This window comes from Agelaius phoeniceus, chromosome 12, assembly GCF_051311805.1.
Source record: "Agelaius phoeniceus isolate bAgePho1 chromosome 12, bAgePho1.hap1, whole genome shotgun sequence".
NCBI classification, from domain to species: domain Eukaryota; kingdom Metazoa; phylum Chordata; class Aves; order Passeriformes; family Icteridae; genus Agelaius; species Agelaius phoeniceus.
In genome coordinates this window covers 9866493-9886159 of record NC_135276.1, presented here as the reverse complement: position 1 = coordinate 9886159, position 19667 = coordinate 9866493, and the positions used below count along the sequence as shown (strand labels likewise).

General features: G+C 40.7%; 2 protein-coding genes across 8 annotated transcripts in view; one reads left to right on the top strand and one right to left on the bottom strand.

Annotated features, from left to right (window-relative positions):
- Positions 1 to 801: 801 nt before the first annotated feature.
- On the top strand, positions 802 to 14293 carry BRD7 (bromodomain containing 7). 3 transcript variants are annotated; one of them, XM_054640696.2, is made up of 17 exons: positions 802 to 957; positions 1304 to 1512; positions 1969 to 2098; positions 2476 to 2533; positions 3632 to 3776; positions 4937 to 5047; positions 5373 to 5557; positions 6306 to 6429; positions 7041 to 7116; positions 7634 to 7741; positions 8364 to 8496; positions 9245 to 9356; positions 10506 to 10562; positions 11368 to 11479; positions 11624 to 11767; positions 12827 to 12970; positions 13787 to 14293. In XM_054640696.2, exons 1-17 carry the CDS (start codon positions 909 to 911, stop codon positions 13849 to 13851), a joined length of 1962 nt encoding a protein of 653 aa, XP_054496671.2. In that variant the 5' UTR covers positions 802 to 908; the 3' UTR covers positions 13852 to 14293. The 3 variants fall into 3 exon arrangements, with proteins under 3 accessions (XP_054496671.2, XP_077041151.1, XP_077041152.1); XM_077185036.1 differs by having other exon boundaries at positions 813 to 957; positions 1313 to 1512; XM_077185037.1 differs by lacking the exon at positions 802 to 957 and adding an exon at positions 1021 to 1209.
- Positions 14294 to 15476: 1183 nt separating this feature from the next.
- The window catches only part of ADCY7 (adenylate cyclase 7), a 60284-nt gene continuing 56093 nt past the window's right edge, over positions 15477 to 19667 (bottom strand). For all 5 annotated transcript variants that reach the window (XM_054640881.2, XM_077184987.1, XM_077184988.1 and 2 more), the window contains 3 exons: positions 19001 to 19115; positions 18386 to 18510; positions 15477 to 18267 (listed from right to left, as the gene is read on the bottom strand). In XM_054640881.2, the coding sequence (XP_054496856.2) occupies positions 18121 to 18267; positions 18386 to 18510; positions 19001 to 19115 (387 nt within the window). In that variant the 3' untranslated portion in view covers positions 15477 to 18120. The remainder of the gene's footprint in view (positions 18268 to 18385; positions 18511 to 19000; positions 19116 to 19667) is intronic.

Here is a 19667-nt window from a genome sequence, read left to right as displayed (position 1 = left end):
ACGCAGTCACGGCAGGGGACATTCTGTGGCACCGGGTTCTGCCAACAAGCGGGACTCAGCTGAGTGCTCGGGTGGTGGAGTCACAGTCCCTACGGGTGTTCAGGGACAGACCGGACACGGCCCTCAGTGCCAGGGTCTGGCTGGCACGGTGGTGACCGGTCACAGGAGTGACTGGATGGCCGCGGGGCTCCCTTCCAGCCTCAGTGATTCTGTGACTCCTTGAATCCTGTCCAAGTCTCTGAAGCACTGCACTGGCCCGGGTCCCCAAGGGTGGGATCAGAGGGGCAGGGACGCGGGCCCGGAGCGCCTCAGGCCGGGAGCAAGGGGCACCCCCGGGGCAGCAGCGAGGAGCTCCCGGCGGCTGCGTGAGGGGAGAGGGCGCGGGAGGCTGAGGGCAGGCGCAGGACAGGCGAGATCAGACAGATATTAGAAAAAAAAAAAAAATCACTGTTCGGGTGATCTGGTGGTGGAGTCACCATCCCTAGAGGTATTTTAGAAGTGTGTGCATCTGGCTCAGGGTGATGCGCTTTAGGGGTAGTGCTGGCTTGTCAGCGGGACTTGATGATTTTAAAGGTCTCTTCCAGCCTTGAGCATTCTCTGATTCGGTAGGATGCCGTGAGGGTTCTGGAAAGGCGACGCTGCCCGGGGAGCGGAGGGGGCTGCTCACAAGGGGAAATGCCCCGAGCTCGCCCCGTACAGGCGCGGGCCGACCGCGGCTCGGGAGTGGCGGATCCCGACCCCGCCGCTGCCCGGCCCCGCCGCCGCTCACCCGCCCACCGCTGCCCTGCGCCAGACCTCCGGCGCGCCAGGGGGCGCTGCGGCCGCCACAGCCCGCTGCGGGCCGCGCGGGGCCGGGCCGGGCTCCGCCTCAACAGCGCGGCCTCTCCCGGGCGGGCCGGGCCGAGGCCATGGGGAAGAAGCACAAGAAGCACAAGTCGGACAAACATCCCTACGAGGGTGGGTCCCTCCGGGGGTGGGCGGGCAGAGGCCGCCGGGCAGCGCGGCCCGAAGCGGACGCGGGCCCCGGAGCCCCCAGCGGCGCCCGCCCCGCCCCGCCGGGCCCAGCGCCGGGGCTGTTCGGACGCTCCGGGCTGAGGCTGCGGGCAGCGGGGCCCTCGCTCCGCCCGCGGGCCCGGGGACGGGAGATGGGCGGCGGGCTCGGCTCTGCGCGGGGGAGAAGCAGCTGCAGGGACTGGAAATGAGGAAATGGTGCGGTGAGGAAGAGGAGCGATCGCGGGGGTTACCGAGGACGGGACTGTGTTTTATCTGATACTCACACAGTCTGTTTCTCTGCCGGTTTAAGAATATGTAGAAAAGCCACTGAAGCTGGTGCTGAAAGTTGGAGGAAATGAAGTTGCTGAGCTGTCCACTGGAAATGCAGGACTTGATTCCAGCCTCTACGAAGACAAATCTGAACATGAAAAACACAAGGACAGAAAAAGGAAAAAGAGAAAGAAAGGAGAAAAACAAGTTCCTGGCGAAGAAAAGGAGAAAAGAAGGAGAAAAGTTAAGGTATGTGTTCATGCGCCTGCATTTTAGCAAAAAAAATGTTTTGACTTTCTCTAGGTTTCAGCAAAAAGTCAGCAGATATGACTGTAACTTGTATTCTTAAGCTGGAATACATTCAGCCTTGGTGTTTGAGGCGTTCCTGTCTCATTTTTAAAGGATACACACCACATAGCTGTCACATTTTCTAAAAACCTAATTCAGTGATACATTGCATTGTATGGCTGAATTATTTCAGTGTCCAGCAGATGGAGACAGTACATAAAGAATACAGAATTTTTAAGCACTTACAAACTATTCTTATCTTTTAAACTTTATGAATATGTTTTGAAAAATCTAGTGGTGTGTGTTTAGTGTCCCCAATGACGATGTTTCATCACACTGCAACAATCTAGAGAGCATTATGTACATTAATAATGCAGGTTTGCAGGTGCTCTTAAATTTCCATAACAATCTTTTCAGGAGGATAAAAAGAAACGAGATCGAGACCATGGAGACAGTGAGGGAGAGCAGGAGCTGAAATGTCAGACCCCTGTCAGAATGGAATTGTCACCAGAGAAACCACTGACCAGCACTTTATCCAAGCAGGAGGGTAGGGGGAAAAAAGAAATTTCTTTTGCTAATTCATGTTTTCTGTAATTGACTCATGTTTTATTGTTCTTTGTTTACTTTTGTAGTAAGTGACTTGGCATTTTGTGCCATCTCAGTGTTTTTCTCCATCTTGTACAAAAGTTTGGAATTAGATTTCTGTATACTTCCTTTGGTATTTCTGTCAGAGTGAGCAGAATGTCAAGTAAGGGTAATGGGAAAAGTAGATCCCCTGTAGGTATTGTGGGGTTTGCCGTGGTATTCTTTTCTTTGTACTGAATTCTCAAGGGGCATCAGTTTTGTTTGGTTGATTTCTGATATCTTGGAAGTGCAGTCAGTTCTGCCTCACACTGTTTCTCCCCCTCCTTGTTTTTGGTCTAGAGGTGGAGCAGACACCACTTCAGGAGGCTCTGAATCAACTCATGAGACAGCTGCAGAGGTAATGTCTGTGCTACAGGCTTGCAGAGCTGTGAAGGGAAAATAATATCCAGTAAGGGAAGGGGCACACACAAAGCTGAGTGAAAATATTATTGGTAAATATATTGCTAAGAGGGCTGTTGGAGGAATTTAAGTGCTAGTTTAAGAAAGTGTACTTAGAACTTCAGCTTAGGTTTCTTGTGAACACCTCCAGTTTCAAGTTCATTGTAGTTTTAAAAAGCTTTCAAAACCAGGAAAGTTTTCCAATAATATGATGCTTTCTTTAGAGGAACCTTTTGAAAGGAAGGCACAAGAGATTATAATTAACTTGCCAAAGTTTCTTTTACCTTGAATTCTCCCATTTTAGCGTTATTTCCTATGAAAGGGAAGCATGCACTTGAGAACTTATGTTCTCTTACTGTTTTACTAACCACATGTCTTTTGGTTAAAACAATCAAGTCTGCAGATTTTTCAAATAGTCTCCTATTTAAGATAATATTTCTTGACTTTAAGACTATCTGCATCTTGTACAAGTGTGGTTGAAAGACCTTTCACTTTAGCTGTCTCACTAGACTTGAAACTTTGTTTGCAAGTTTTCTCTTATCCATAAATTTTCAAGACCTAGATGTGATGTCAGTTTCAAGAACCTTAAACTATCCAAAGATGCCTGTGTTAGTTTTGGCTCCCTTTCTGTGCATACAAAAAGCAGCACTTGTGATTTTGAACTCTCTCTCTTCCCTTCTGATAAGGGGTGAAACACAAGAATATTCTTATATTCTGTATATTTTTTTAATTATTTCTAATATGGTACAAAACACCTTTGTTAAAATGTAAAACCTTTAAAAAAATTTGGGGCTTTTTTTTCATTTTCTGGGGTATACAGATAGTTATCAAAATATAGAAAGAACTTCTGAAATATATTTGTAGTACTTTTTTGGTACATGGATCTGCATATGAGATCTTTTCAACCTTAAAAGGGAAAGATTATGCTGACATAAGCTGTTTCTCTCTTTATAGTTCTAATTTCTTTTCAGCTTACTTATTTCCTTTCTATTTAATTCTAAACTCAGTTCTTTGTTATAAGTTGAAACATAAAAAAATGTCTTTCATTTCTTAACAGAAAGGATCCAAGTTCTTTCTTTTCATTTCCTGTGACTGACTTTATTGCCCCTGGCTATTCCATGATCATTAAAAACCCAATGGATTTTAGTACCATGAAAGAGAAGATCAAGAACAATGGGTACCAGTCCATAGAAGAATTAAAGGTAATGTTTTGAGTTTTGTTTTTTTTTTGTTTACAGAGGGGTATTATGCTCAATTGACTTGAAGGCTAGTACTTTATAGGAATAGGAAGATGCCAAAATGAATCAGTACTTCTGCCTCAAGGAATGTTTCTTCTTGAATTTTTGTGAGCAAGTAAGTTCTGAGTGTAAAAGAGAAAGCACTTCTGGTTTGTAAATGTGCATGTCAAAAAGATGGAGATGGTTCCAGGTTTTGTGCAGGATTGCATGGAATCTGTCCATCTGTCCTTCAGCATATTTTAGATGTGTCACTTTTCCCAGGCTGGTCTGGTCATGGAGATCAATGAGTAAAGGCACTGTGAGCTTGGTCCTGTTGACAGCAGCCACTTGTCCTGGTGCTGCAGTGTGCCTAATGGATTCTAGGGCCTGGTTTGAAAACCTCCTTGAACTTCTAAGAGATGTGGGGCCTAGTTTTGTTTTGTTTTCTTCATCAGAAATACTCTAGTTCTTTACTGGGCTAGATTGTGTGTAATTATCAATTAGGCAGATGTTAGTTAATAGCATTGGTTTTATTTTCTTGCACATTCTTTAGATCACCAAAACTTAAGAAGAGCATTCCCTGTTGTAACAGCTTTTTCTGGTTAGCTTTTAAATTTAGCTTTGTAAATGATGAGGATGTGATAAAACATACTCACCTGCAGAGGCTGCAGTGAGCTAAGAATGCAGTTTCTAGCTCACTTGAGTTTCAAACAAGCATACATTCCTTCATTGTAACTAAAACTTTGGGATAGTCTTTGTAATAATTTAACTTGGCACTGCAGCTGCTTTTTTCTTTGTTATGTTGCTTCACTTTGTTTTAATGACTGCTGAGTGGCCAGGAGGTGGGTAGTTGTAGTTCAGAGGGTTTCCTTAAAACTTTAAAAACTACAAACAGTACTGAACACTTTAGAATACTTCAAGGATGTTTTTTGGGTTGATAGATTCAAGTCTTAAAACAAAGTTACATACATTTGTATGTATGTAAACATACTGTTTACATTTTCAATAGATTTCTTAAATTCATTAATTAAAAGTATTCTTCTAAGCTTTTTTCCCTAAAGCTCAAGAGAGGTTTTGCATCAACAATATCAGTATAGTACACTGTAAAATTAACTTTCATTCCAAAATTATTCATGTTTGAACAGGATAACTTCAAACTGATGTGTAATAATGCAATGATTTACAACAAACCAGACACCATTTACTACAAAGCTGCAAAAAAACTGCTGCACTCAGGGATGAAGATACTTAGCCAGGTAACAAAAAACACCAAACAAAATATTCAAAAGTATACTACTTCTTTTTTTGATCTCTGTTTATCCCTTTTACAGGGATCTCTTGAAAATTAATAAAACCTTGCATGGTATTTGTCAAATGCTTGTATATTGGAATATAAATAGTACATTGTTTTAGTAGTGCTGCCAGATCAGTCATTATAGAAATAGTTGCATTTAGTATTTCACCTTCTAGATTCTGTTTGTTTGCTAGTGTAAGAAAGAACTCAGATAAAATGAGTTTCTATGGGTAGGTTACAAAAAGAATAATTGAAGCAGCAAATAAAAGGATTTTGATGTTATTCAGGAGAGAATTCAGAGCCTGAAACAAAGTATAGAATTCATGGCTGACCTGCAGAAGACAAGGAAGCAGAAGGACAAGACAGATGTGCAGCAAACTGGGGAAGAGGAAAATGGTCCTGGGAAGGACAGAGGAGAACCTGTGGATGGTGACACCAAAGCATTCAAAACACCCAGCAAAGAGCACAAAAAGTGAAGTATTATCTGAGTCATTGTAGGATACACCTTTTAAATGCCACAGAAACAAGATGACTTAGGCTAGAGTGGATGTGGGTTTCTCTCTGGTACTGCTTAGACATTTTCATCTTAAGGGATCAAAACTTACATAAAGCATCCTCATCTATTAAAACCAAATAAGTTTAGAATCATTTTTGATACAATCATTTTTGAGTGTAGGTAATCATGTACTGTTCATCAACTCCATTCCTTCAATTATTTTCTGGTTTAGTATCTATTTCACAGACACTGTGTAGTTTTGGAGAAAGCTTGCAAACATGTGCTTTTAAACATTTTGGTACAAAAAGCTACATAGCCAATTTGGTTACTTTTTGTTTGTTTGTTTACATAGTAGTTGTATTTGAAACATGGAGCTGCCTAGCTACAGAAAGTGTACTTTCTGAAATAGCTGTTCATTTCTAGAAATACCAGATATGAAGATGGTAAATATTTAGGTAAATAAATGCTGGATACTAAAATTAAGAGCATCCAATATTCCAAGAGTATCTTAGTTTTGTAGGAGACCTTTACAGTTATTAACTGTGTTTGTCACATGCCTTCCCCAGCTGTATTAAATACAGTCACGTTCAATAGCACTTTTTTTTGTTGTTAGTTGTTTTGTCTACAAAAGCAGAGTTGGCTAAAACTATTGTCAGAGTATCCTGCTGTGTTATTTAGCAATTGGTGCCCAGCTAGTCCCTAAGCTGTGTGGGTACCTTCACAGGAAGGATAAAGACCTGCTTGAGGACAAATTACGGAGCAGCAGCTTGGAAAGGGAACAAGAGCAGATTGATCGGATTGTGAAGGAGTCCGGAGGGAAGTTAACCAGACGCCTTGCAAACAGCCAGGTAAGCACTGGGGGATTTGGTAGCTCCTTTCCCTTTTCCATAAACCAGGTTTCCTTGGCCTCTTACACCAGTTGAAACCTTACATCTGCTTTTACTGCAGCTTACACCATTTTACACCATTGATCATCTATGTAACATCATAAGGTTGAAAAAAAAGTGCAATTTCAATGCATGCTGAATTTCATCAGCAGAGCAAGTTGAGCTAAAATATTCAATAAAGTAATAGAAAAAGATGAATAGTAGAAAGCTCAAGAAACTAAATCTGACCTGCAAAAAACCTCATAGTTTTGAAACAGACACATACCTGACCAAAGGTTATTAATATTACAGAAGAAACTCAGATTGGTAATACTATGCCTGTTTCATTTTCTACATTTTTTGTCACTTGGCCTCTGCAGAAACATTAATATTTATCATAATATCTTAATTCTTTGTGCCTATACCAATTATAAATGTATCTGATGAAAGTAAAAACTTAGAGCACCACTCAGTTTTGAGTAACTGATTTCCTTTCTTACTCCTGCAGATAGGACAGTTTCATTAAGTGTTTTCATTAGTTTAAGGACCATGAATTTCAAGTACTATAGTCTAACAGTCCAATCTTATTTCAGTGTGAATTTGAACGAAGGAAACCAGATGGCACAACAACTCTGGGCCTTCTTAATCCCGTTGACCTCGCTGCAGGAGGTAAGTTGGCACGGTTCAGGTAACAAGTGACTTCCACGTACCTGGCATTTTGCAGGGGCAGATGAGCAAATCCTGGCCAAGAACTGAATGCCTCTTTCCAGCCTGATAAAGATCTGGATTGGAAAAGCTGCAGCTGAGAGATCACATAGATGGGCCTCAGCTGTGGCTGTTGTTAGGAGCAGCTGGTGGATGCCCTCAGTGCTGTTGCTTCTCTGATTTGTGTCAGCTGTTTGTGGAAGCTGCAAAAGAACACTTCTGCTGCTGGAGAATTTCTTGGGATCCTCTTATTTCTGGTTCATGTACAGAGTGCAGTGTCTGCTGACCCAGAAGGTCACAGATGTTTTAGAATTAGGAACTGTCTGGGTCCCAGATCATTAGCATGAAGCATTTGGATAGGAAAGCACACTTTGAGAGCTATGTCCTGTTTATTTTGAGTTCTTAGCTGTGAGAATTAAATGAGTTTGGTCATGTTCCTATGGCCTTCTCTGTTTCCGTATTTTGGTATGTCCTATTGCAGAGCCAGGTTACTGCCCTGTAAAGCTGGGAATGACAGCAGGAAGGCTTCAGTCAGGAGTTAATACATTACAGGGGTTCAAAGAAGATAAAAGAAACAAGGTTACTCCAGGTAAGTTCTGATTTTTAAAAAAAAATACAAATCTTTCTTCTTATATAAACAAAGTGTATTGATCTTGTTACTAGCACATAAATTTGGAACTAAGGATTTCTAAAAATAAAGCACATTATTAGATGTCCTTGCCCATGGCTGAGGGGTTGGAACTAGATGATCTTTAAGGACCTTCCCAACCCAAACCATTCTGTGATTCTTCGTATCCATTGCACAATTAAACAGCGTATCACAGAGTCCAGCTTAAGTCACACATACAAAAGGGGCAAGAGATTTACTTTTTATCTACACTGAGAAGAGAAACAACCCCATAGGGAAAGGTTTTTGATGGCTTTAAAAGAGCAGGGGTCAGCCTGAGAACCTTTCTCCAGCATCAGACTCTTCATGGTGTGCTAAGGCACACAGTGGTATTAATGACAATTTGCAAATACAAATGCATTTGATTTAGATATTACTAAAAATTGTTCCCATGTGAACAGATGGCATTCTGTGAAAGCTTGTTTACACCTTAAGAAATACATTCCCTCAAAATTTTTTCGTGGGGATTGTCTTACAGCCCCTTCTCATTTCTATCTGAAGCATACAAAGCAGGGTAATAATTAATACTATTGTTATTCATTAGTGACATACTTGAATTATGGACCCTTCAGTTCCTATGCACCAACGTACGATTCGACGTTTGCCAACATAAGCAAAGAAGATTCTGACCTGATCTACTCAACATATGGGGAAGACTCTAACCAAGGATCTTCCAGGTAATGCAGCAAGCAGGGTGCACAGTACAGCTCCCATGGCCAGCTCTCTGCAGGATGGGCTGGCTTTGCTGTGGAGTGATGGCCCCGCTGTCTTTAGAGCTCACAGGGGTTTGTTTGTGTTAGAAACAAACACTTCAGGAGAAGAATCTGCCTCTAAAGTGAAATTAGCCAAGATGGAAGAGTTTTGATGCTGCTGATTCCTAGGAGTACACTGTCTAAACTTAAATGTATTTATAACTGAAAGACTCATTTTCCAAGCCAGAAGAATATTGAGTTGTACAAATGTCTGTATAAACTGGTGCGGTTTTATCACATTATTTACTGCCTTGAATGAGATACAGCTTTGTAAAAAGAATTCTATTGTTTTCTTGGTTTTGATTGTAAAAATTTCAAAGTCCCTTTGTTTTGTGAGAATTTCACAAGGAGCAGGCACAGTGATATAAATTTTTAGGAAAGGGAGCAATACTTTAGTACAGTGTAAATGTGAAGGGCCTGTGCAAGTTTGCTTTTGTGTTGATGCAGCTGCCTGAGACACTACACTTTTCTAACTTTTCCAGTGTCCCATGCAGAATGGATTCCTCAGCTACACAAGGCAGGCATGATTAAACTAAAGCAATCTATTTTGATCAGATCCTGTGCTGCTTTTTGTGTTTTCTGTGCTGTACACATTGGTTTGACCTTACGTAACGTTTTTACATTAAATGTTTGATATGAAAGTAGTTACCTTAACTATCTCTATTTTTTTCAGTATTCAAGATTTTTTTATGAAATCCCAGGATTATCCTCTCTTAATGGCTGATAGTTTGCTGGATGTTCTAACTAAAGGAGGACATTCTAGGGCTCTCAGAGAACTAGAAATGGTAAGAGTGGATTTGTGTACTATCTGGTCTTTGGTTTTAGCACACAAGCTCTAAAAGCAAGAGATAGATTATGCTGATCCTATTGATGGGCTTCATTTTAACCAATAGAATTGGAAGGTAAAGACTGGCCTTTGCCTCCAGTGGCAGGATTTTCTGGAAAGGAATTATTGTATTGTTAATTAGTGAATATTAGCATATTGTACATAGAGATATAATTACCCATTCTTTGTCCATTATCCCATTCCCATTATCACTAACTCTTGTTTCAAGACCAATAAGCAGTTGTTTAAAAATAAGGTGATCATTGACAGGCTTTTTTTTTCATGAAAATTTTATCACATTTCTAGCTGCCACTGTTTAGTTCAGGTGAATTAATATGTAGTTTTTCCCTTTACTTGGTACCATGCTTTTAAACTCAAACATGTGCTATGTAAAAATACTGAACAGTGACTTCAGGTTCTTAGGAAATTCCAGTCCTGTCTGTGCTAAATACAACTGGAATCAAAGGAGCTCATTTGATAATCTTAACTTAATTGACAATCCAGAAATTATTTGAGAATCTCCTTAGAGCTGTTCCTGTTAACTAAAAGTCTTCCTTTGAGTTTCAAATCAATGCCAACTGTTTATTGAAATAAACAGATTGTAGCCTGAATGGGTCAAATATTACCTAAGTTAATCCTAGAAAAAGTTCATGAACCTTTTTGCCTCAGCTCAGCTCACACCTTTCCTTAGCATTACACATTATCTCTTCTTGTACCCAGTAGTGGCACTCACTGTCAGGGTCTGGCCTCTTACTCTTGGCAGTATTAAGAGAAATACAATTGCATAGAGAAACAGAAAACATTTCAGCCTCTGATAACCACCCTTCCTCTTCTTCCTGCACCCCAGTGCACCCCAGTAAATAGTCTCTGATGTGACATCACTGTGAACTTTGCAAAGAGAAATAAAACCTGAGCTGAAAAAAATGTATTTCAGTAAACATCAGTACCCCCAGAAAGACCCTAAAAAATAGCTGCTTCATAACTTACTTTACAGTGAAAGCACATTATGACATTGCATACTTACCTAAAAATGGCATGTTTTAAGATTTTACTTCGAATTTAAAAGAGTAATTTTAATGCCTTCTTTTAAAATCCTTTCTTTATTCAGCCATGTGAGGAAGCTGAAGGCCCACAGGAAAGAAGTGATGCAATGAAAGATGTAAAGGTAAAATTTTTCTTTATTAACTTCTCCAACCAACCTGCCCAAGCTCACAGTTATAAAATGGCCTAAAACTTTCAGGGCTGTACAACAGCACTGAGACTTGGACAAGCTGTAAATCTCGTAAAAATGGTGTGTTCCCTTTGTAGGCTTGAGGACAGTAAGGTTCTCCAAAACATTACATCTTACCTATATTTTAAGAGAGCTAGAAGAAAATGCTTATGGGTTTTTGTTTGTGGTTGTTTGGAGCTATAGCTTTGTTTCTATCTTAATCTGGTTTTGTTTAACTTGAATTTGTAGTGTGAGTGTAGGATGGCACATGATACGTAGCAGTCTTTGAGAAGTTCTCACTTTATGCCCCTTATAGACAATACACTACAGATCTCCAATCATTCCCCCCAAACTTTGCTCAGCTAGAGAAAGCAGTTCTAGGGCCAGGGGTGCTCTCCTGAAGCATCTCTTCATCTGCAACCAGATCTTTGATAAAATCTCCTTTAGGTGAGCTGAAGGAATTCTAAAACTGTTTTTTAATTGGGATGCTGGTCTTAAGTTACCCCATCATTTGTGCATATCCCCAATGGTTTTGGCAGATGCTGTTTTCTATTTGCATATGAAATAGAATGAGTAAACACTAACTGTAGAACAGTAAGTTATACAGGTTGTCTTTTCAGCTTTCCCTGTGTATGTTCACTTACTTTCGTAGAGCAGGCTCTCTTACCTTTGTGTTCTGATCTTCCCCAGAAAATTTTGTTGTTTCAAGGCTGAGCTAAGTATAATCTAAATTATTACTTGCTGGGGTTTTTTTTTTCAGATCATGGAAATTGATATTGCTGCCAGGTTGGATGCTGCTAATAGTGACAGACTTACAGCCCTAAAGGCAGTTACAAACTTTGGCATGCCTATAGAAGAGTTTGATTCTGAAGGTGAGTCTTCCTGGTAGCCAAAGTTCTGATATGTCTGTAACTCTTTTAGTTTCTCAGTCCCTTACAATATTTTGTATCATAAAGTAAGTAAATAGACATTACTTAGATCTTAATAGTCAGGACTTTCTTTTTCTCTTTAAACAGAGGCTGAAATCTTCCAAAGGAAACTTGATGAAACAACAAAGCTGCTCAGAGAACTCCAGGACGCTCAAAATGAACGACTGAGCACAAAACCACCCCCTAATATGATTTGTCTTCTGGGTCCATCTTACAGAGAAATGCACTTGGGTAAATACACCTTTTCTGATCATTCTTGCAGAACTGATGAAGTCCCAACTGGTATCAACTCCAAGACGAAAAAATCTTAAGGGCTGTGGTGTAGATTATAGGCTCTGTTAGGCCTAGAGGATTAACTTAAACTTCTTTGGATGTAAAACCAGATGAAAATCTTGAATAGTAATTACAAGTATTCCCTCTTTATTCCTAAATGTCCCTAGAAGTGATTGAAGTTTCTGTATGTCATGGGGCAGATATAGCCAAGTACCAATAACTCCATGAGTTCTGCAGTGTCTTTGAACAGGTCTGCTTAAGTATTACCAGGTTATTACTGCAAAGCCAGCTTTGGTCCAGGATGGATCTGGTTATCAGTCTGTTGAGTTACACTAATTAATACCAGTCATACATTCTTTAGTTATTTGAAACATGCTTGTCTCACAGATCAGCTACACAGCTTTTGTTAATGGCAGCCCTCTAAGACAGGACTGTGTGCAGAGTGCCTGTTTGGCAAGTAAAACTGACTTCTGCAAGACTGTTCGTGGTCTAAACCACATTGATGTGATTAGATAAACTCCCCATTACTTAAGAAATATGACCAAGTCTAAACCAGATCAAATACTATCTTTTTTTATGTTTCATTACTTATGGCTTCCTTCTTGAGGGAAAACCACATTTGTAGCAACAAGAACAGTCTCCCTTTATATCCAAAGCTTTGTGCTGAATCCCAGATTCCAGCCATTACTAACAGCAGTCCTGTGTGGGTGCCACCAGCCCTCTCCCAGCTGCTGCATGTGTGGCCCAGGTTTCATTAACTTACTCTTTAACTTCTGGTGTTTCCTGATGGCAGCAAGCCTTGGGCAGCAGCTGCTTCATTCCTCCTGTTCTTCTCACTTTGTCTCTTGGTTCCCAGGATGTCTTGCATGGCTGCACACAGCACAGCACAGATCTTCTGGTCTAGAAATATTATTTAACATAGTTGCCTTTGTACTAAATAATTGAACTGTTTGCAGGGTGATTCAGCAATTTGGTGTCTATATCTAGCATATAAACACATCCCCTTATCTTTCCCAGCGGAGAGAGTAACCAATAACCTGAAGGAACTTGCCCAGCAAGTGACTCCAGGTGACATTGTCAGTACCTACGGAATCCGGAAAGCAATGGGAATCTCGGTCCCTCTGCCTGAGACAGAAGACAGCTGGGTAGATTTGACAGAGGGTGAGTATATGAAAACATCTTGTAGCATCTGTTCAGCTGGAACAAAACCACATCTGCAAATCCTTAGACTGGCTTATGGTAAAACTTGGCAGTAGCGTGGTTCCAATTTTCAGTTCTTCTCTCCATTTTAAATTCTGTTTCAAATGGAAAGTTGCTGCCTTTGGTCTCAGTCCAAATTGAATCTTTTGTGCGTCTGGAACTTTGGTTCAGCTACATGGTTACTTTACAATCCATCTTACAGCACTGCCAGATTTTAAATCTCGATAATTCATTTAATTTTAGTTTTTCCATTTTGCGTGAGGTTGCAAGAGAGGAGTTCAAATTCCTCACTTGCTAAAATGAGAACATTGTGACTCCTTCTTCTCCAGGCTTTTGGCTGTGCACTCCTTTTGCTTAGTTTGGCCAGCTGTCATGCTTTGGAACCTGACAGTGTGAGTTCAGCTCACCCCATCCAGCCAAAAGTAATGGCTGTTTTTGCTGGATTAGGGAGTCTGGTCAGTGGAGTCTCAGTGCCAGACCCTCTCCTCCCCCATTTATAACATGCACAACAAAAATACTCAATCCGTGGTTTATCAAAGTTTTCATTAAATAACATTTTAACTGAAAGAGGAGGATTAATTCAGGAGCTCATTCCTATTTTTAAAGAAACTGCTCAAGAAATTTCAATTTCAAAATTATTAAGCCTTTTCTTTTTCATAACATTTAACAGAGGCTTTGTAATAGAACCAAATGAAACACAGGCTTCTCTGCTGTATATGCATGTCTCCACTTGAGCATTCTGTGGTCAGTGACCTGCTACCTGTTGTAAACTTTCAGACTTCGAAGAGCCTAAAAAGACCATCACTGTTCCTGAAAATGAGTGTGGTGCAGTTACAAGCTGAAGATTCTGTTCAGCTTACAGTTGTTTGTTTGATTCTGTTTAAGAACCAGGTAAACGTCCTTCAGGTGCATTCACCATGTGTGTTTGTGTGTTAAATTACTTTTGTTTATTAAATTTTGGAGCTGATGGCTTTGGAAGGGTTTGTATTAGTTACTTCTGCTATGTAAATGCACTAAATTATTCTTTTTGCATTCTCTAATGTTTTTAAGCTCCTCTGCCGCATTTAAGTTTTCCTAAATTACCAAGTGTCTGGAAAAGTCAAAGCATAATGACAATGTGCCTATATATGGTGCAGGGACTCAACCAAAAGTTTCTAGAAGTAGTGTATAGACTTGTCTCTGAGTCTGGTTAGTGCAAACATCCTTAGTGTCTACAACTCCCCCTTTTTAAAATTACTGTGCAACTCTCATGGACATGAAGAGAAATAAACTTTTTATACAAAACTGATGCAGTGTGATGAATTAACAAAAGCTCAGCTTTGTGATACTTTGAATGTGGATTAATCTCCTCTTAGAGAAACCTTGCTGTGTACTTTACACTATCCTAAACTGGAGGGCAAGCTCAGACCCATGACCAGAAGTGAGACTAACAGTGGCAGCAAGTACAAGTACCCCTGGATGTGGTGCACATCTCTGAGACATGCAGCCTGACAGTTCTTATTATGCCTGGATAATGGTTCTAGGCCTGCTTATCAGAAAGCTTCTCACATGAAGGGACATTCCCTGTTCCCCAGAGGTGCAGACCAGCAGCACAGCCCTCAGGCACAGAGAGCTGCAGCATGGCCTGGGTACAGGTGCAGCCAGTGCCACACCCAAGTAGGCTTTTCCCCTGTGCTCCCCATTTGCTCTCACACTGTCACACAGTGCTGCACACATGGCTTCTACCATAGGCATCCTGAATTGTTTTTAAATGTTGCTTTTTTTAATCCCTGATTCCAGTATAACCCTGGAGTCAAGAGGAATGAGCTGCAGGGTTCCAGCCATTGCTGATGTGTGCAGTGGCTGGGAACTGAACTAAGAGGTAACCTACAGGCCAAAGAGCATTGTGAATTCCCTCTCCCCTTAGTCTTCTGGCCAACATCATCCTTGCTTCCTTCCTCCCTTCCTTCCTCTCTGAAAATGCTGCAGAAAGATTTGTTTTTAAACTTTCACAATTACTAAAATATATTGCAAAATTTTTAACTGTCAGCCTGGGTTTTTCTCCAGTAGTTTCAATTGTCCCAGAAGACTTAATAGTCACCACTGGAGTTTTTTCAGTTCTAGGTAATAGCAGCTGAATTATTACCCCAGGGAATAAATTCTTCTATTACCATATAAATCATTTTCATGCTACAAGATTCAGGGCAAATGTGCCAGCCAAATCCTTCCTGGCTCCTTCCCTAGCATCTCATTGCCCATCACTCACCTTTTGGATGGTGCAGGAGGTGGCTGCCAGTGACAGAAGGATTTCTCATCAGCTGTTGAACACGTGGATATCACTCTAAGCATTTTCTACTGGCAACATTTTTTAGAAAGATAAATACTGAGTTTAGTTTATCAGTAAAAACATTTCCATTAAGTGTGCAGCACTATAAAATACATACCTCCTTTTCATGGGTATCTCCATCAAAATAATTGCAAAACCAGACATGTTTCAATAAGCTTTTTATTTCTTAGTAAAAACAAAAGTTTGTTCTTTAAACCAGATTCCTAGTTCCAGATAGTATTAGCTCTTCAAATTAGATACAGTGCCATTTTTTCCACTTAAGAAAAAAAAATAATGCTGCAAGGAAGATTTTTCCACCAAGATTGTTTCTTCAATGTTTCACAGTTCAATCTCAGGACTGCTGAAAACAATTATTTCAATACAGTTGCTTGTTAAGTTGCACTTTTTCTGTGGTTGAATATAGCTCTCATATTATACAGTTCCAATTCTGGTGAGAAATTAGTCATCCTCTTTTTCATTACACACAGTTTCTAACTTCCCCAAGAAGGCTGTGCACAGCACACCAAGTGAGCATTCTTTTTAAACCTGCAACCAAACCCAACTCCTTCCCCTTTGGAAGCTGCAGCTCTTCCTGCCACTTCTGCAAATGAGGTTGAGTTGAAGTTACACCCAAGTAAGTTACCAGCCTTACAGGCAACATCATGTAAACAAAAGCATTTCAAAATGCTGTTACAGACAGCAAATGTTCTCTCATAGATAACTTACATCTACAGTCTACTAGGTCTGTGAACAGGAGCACTTCAGAGCCAGCTCTATTTATAGGCATAATGCACTTTTCAAAATAGATACATGAGACACATGGTCACTTTACCTAACATGACATCAAAGACTGCTGCAAGGAACCTTTGACACATGCATGGTCCTGTAAAACAATAAATACCTCTAAAGAAATGCTTGCTAAACACCTGTAACTACAAATACACAACATACAAGAGTAGTAAAAGCTGTTTGAAGGTTTATTCAGCTACAACACTGACTTGCACTAACACAACAGTGATTATGTCACTTCTTTCTTCAGCAGAGCCCATGCCTGAACTTACAACCTCAAATTCAGGTTTTCTTACATGCTGTTTTCTGTTGGAGACCTACTACACACATAGATTTGATCTACAAAATTGACAAAGACTACACATATGATTTTTAATCCACAGCTGGACAATATTTAGGTTTGTTCCTGTTTTGAAATATAGTCCCTTCCTCTTCTAAAGAAATTACACAGTAATTAGAAAGCAGCAGTGAAGCACAGGACTGCTGAAACACTTGTCCAGGATGGGTTGGTACTAAACCCAGAAGCATTAGGAAGTGCTGGTTGTAGGAGTAAGGCTCAACCAAGCAGGTGTTGTACTCCCCAGTCACTGCTGCTGTCCAGCCCTAACCTGCTGTATGGGGAAAGGGGGAACCCATCCTTGGTAAGGGACATAACAGGGCACAAGATGCCAGCCTTACAAACTACTGTCATCTCCACCAACAGCAAACAGGTGAGGAGGTTGCAGTAGGTAAAAAATGCCAATGTAGAAATTAGCAAAGGACACTAACAGCTTCAAAACCTTACAAACTAAATTAATTTACACCATGTCCACAATGATCTCATGAATGCTCTACTCGTACTTCCAGTACTGGGGCTCTGCTGAAACATTTCATTATGAACACATTTTTTCCATACATCCTTTTGTAACCTCAAAAACAGTTTATGAAAAAAACTGCACTGCCTTTGAAAGGCGTAGAAACCAGCCAGTGGCTGGTCAAATCTTAGAAATAAGAACACAAAAAAAAAGCAAACCCCACCACAGACACAGTTCTGTTTATACAGTATCTGCTACTGTTTCTAATACTATTTCAGTAATTCTGTTCTTCAGCTTCCCAGCAATTCAGAACAGTTTTTTTTCTTCCCTAAGTGCCCTCAAGAACACAGCATAGAATCAGAATTCCTGCTGGGATCAGCAACACCAGCTGCTGTCAGAGCCTGATCCCTGTGCTCCTCACCATCAGTTGTACTTTTTGAAATTTAAAGTAAAAAATTAAAGATTTACCGTGACAGAACAAAATGCACATACAGACACTAATTGCAGAGAAATACAAAGGAGAACATGTAATATAATGTAAACACACTGAACTAGATTAAAGTTATTTCTGATCAGCTCTTGGTCATGGAAATATCTGCAGAACACAAGGTACTGCTGTGGAGGAGGCAGGGTGGTGAAGTGACCTCATCCTGTGCAATTCAGGTTTTTTCCCAAAAGAGCTCAGCACAGTTATCATGTGATACACTTGAGTTTCCTTGCATTCCTCTTCCCATTACTCAGCTGTCTTGTGCTGTGCAGTGTGTTCAGCATTAAAAGCAGGATAGCAGTGCCCTCAGTATCAGCACACACATCAGGACAAACACAATACTGGAAGCAGGTGTGTGTCAAGCAGGCAATGGAATGTTTTAACACAGGAATGAGTTCTACAGTGTATCCACACTAGTTGTCACCGGAGCTGTTAAGACTCCCAGTGCAGGTAAGGAAAGCAACTAACTGAAAAGGCCTCATGGCAATTCCAGGTAAATCCTCAAATTACTTCAGGAAAAAGTAGCCTTTGTCAGACTGATGGTTGTGTATCTTCTAGGAACTTCTCAGAATTCTTCTTTATTAAAAAAAAAAATTCTCTCATCTTGAGATGTAGAAGAGATAGGAACAGTATATATATGTTTTTAGAATAAAGTCCTTCACATAAGGAGGGAAATTCTACGTCTTCACAGAAGGGAGGCAGATCTAAGTCTATTTTGATTAACTTCATTGTAGCCTCAGTTCAGTCCCATGCCTTGGAATTTGGCTGTCTCAGTGCAAACAAAGTAAGTCCTCAGTTCTCCCTTGCCTTTGACATTAATGAGTCCCCTACATTCACATGAGTATCCCAGCTCCTGTAGTATTTTGCTTGTTTCTTCGGTGACCTTTGTGTGAAAAGAATTAGAAACTCCTGTGAAATTCTTCTGATTATTCACATTGAAGCAAAATTCCACAACCAATTAGAAATTAGAGCCTTGGACACTGCAAGGCTCATAGTTTTACCTGGATCTTGCCAAGCTCCCCTGTGCTCTCCATTCGGCTGGCAACATTAACAGTGTTGCCCCAGATGTCATACTGAGGCTTCCGGGCTCCAATCACACCAGCAATCACAGGGCCATGATTAATCCCTGCAGAAACACAGGCAGGTGTCATTACTGAGGTAGAAAGGGATGTGATTGTGTTAGCTGTAGCTTCAGGGGAAAAAAACATCCCAAAACTTAACTCTGCAACACCTTTCTAGCAATCAGTATTAGTGCTGTTCTGTAAGTATTCATACTGAGGCTCAGGAGATCTAGGACACAAAGCAAAATTCTTCCTCTTCTACTTTAAATATACAGAAATGAGCATTGTAATGACAATACTGTCTTTAGTCAACAGTCACTAACAGGGTACTTGGCTCTTCAATCTGTATCTTTCATTTCCTCCAAAGTCATCCAGCTGCACTCTTCCTGCTGCTCCCTCCAGTAATGAGAAAAGCCCATCTGTGGAGGAGCTTGGCCTGTCTAAAGGAGCTGACCAGACAATATTGCCTTTGCTATTCAGCACTTGGACCTACCTCATCCTGCCATTCCTCCCTTGTCTGAGCTGTGGGGCTCACACCCCACACACAGAACTCACCCACACGTAGGCGGAAGTTGTTGAAGGAATGTCGGTTGATGCCATCCAGTTTGCTCATCAGGGCAATTCCATACTCCACCATAATCCCAATGTGAGCGTGCTGCCTTTCCCTATCCTGTGCAAGTCATAACACAGATTAATGACCAAACTGGAACATGAAAGGCTGTGTCAGGCTGCTACTCCAAAGCAGTGCTAGAAGTGACTGGAGTGTTTATAAGGATGAGACCACTCATCCTTGTCAATGCAGAACTGCAGAATTTCAGAACTCCACTAAGTAGAGCTGGGATGTCTGTGAGGCAACAAGCATGATATGATTAAATTTTTTAACAAATTATTGTCTGTCCTTTAGGGTTTCACCTTTAATTTTACATGTTTTGGGTATATTATTATATGCATCTTAATGTCATACACAGACCTGCTATACTGAAAATGAGCCAGAGAAATTGGTATTAATTCTTCTGGGTAACAGACCTAATGTGGCACTTGAAGATTCTCTTTCTGTGCCAGTTCTCAGGTATCACAAAAAGCCTACTGCCCAGTTCTGAAGTGGCCTTTTCTTTGGCTCCCTTATTATTAGAGCCCTTCTCTTATGCATCTAGGAATGTTAAACTACTGGAATCAAAGATGAAAGATGTAAAAATTATGCTGGGATTACAGACTGAATACC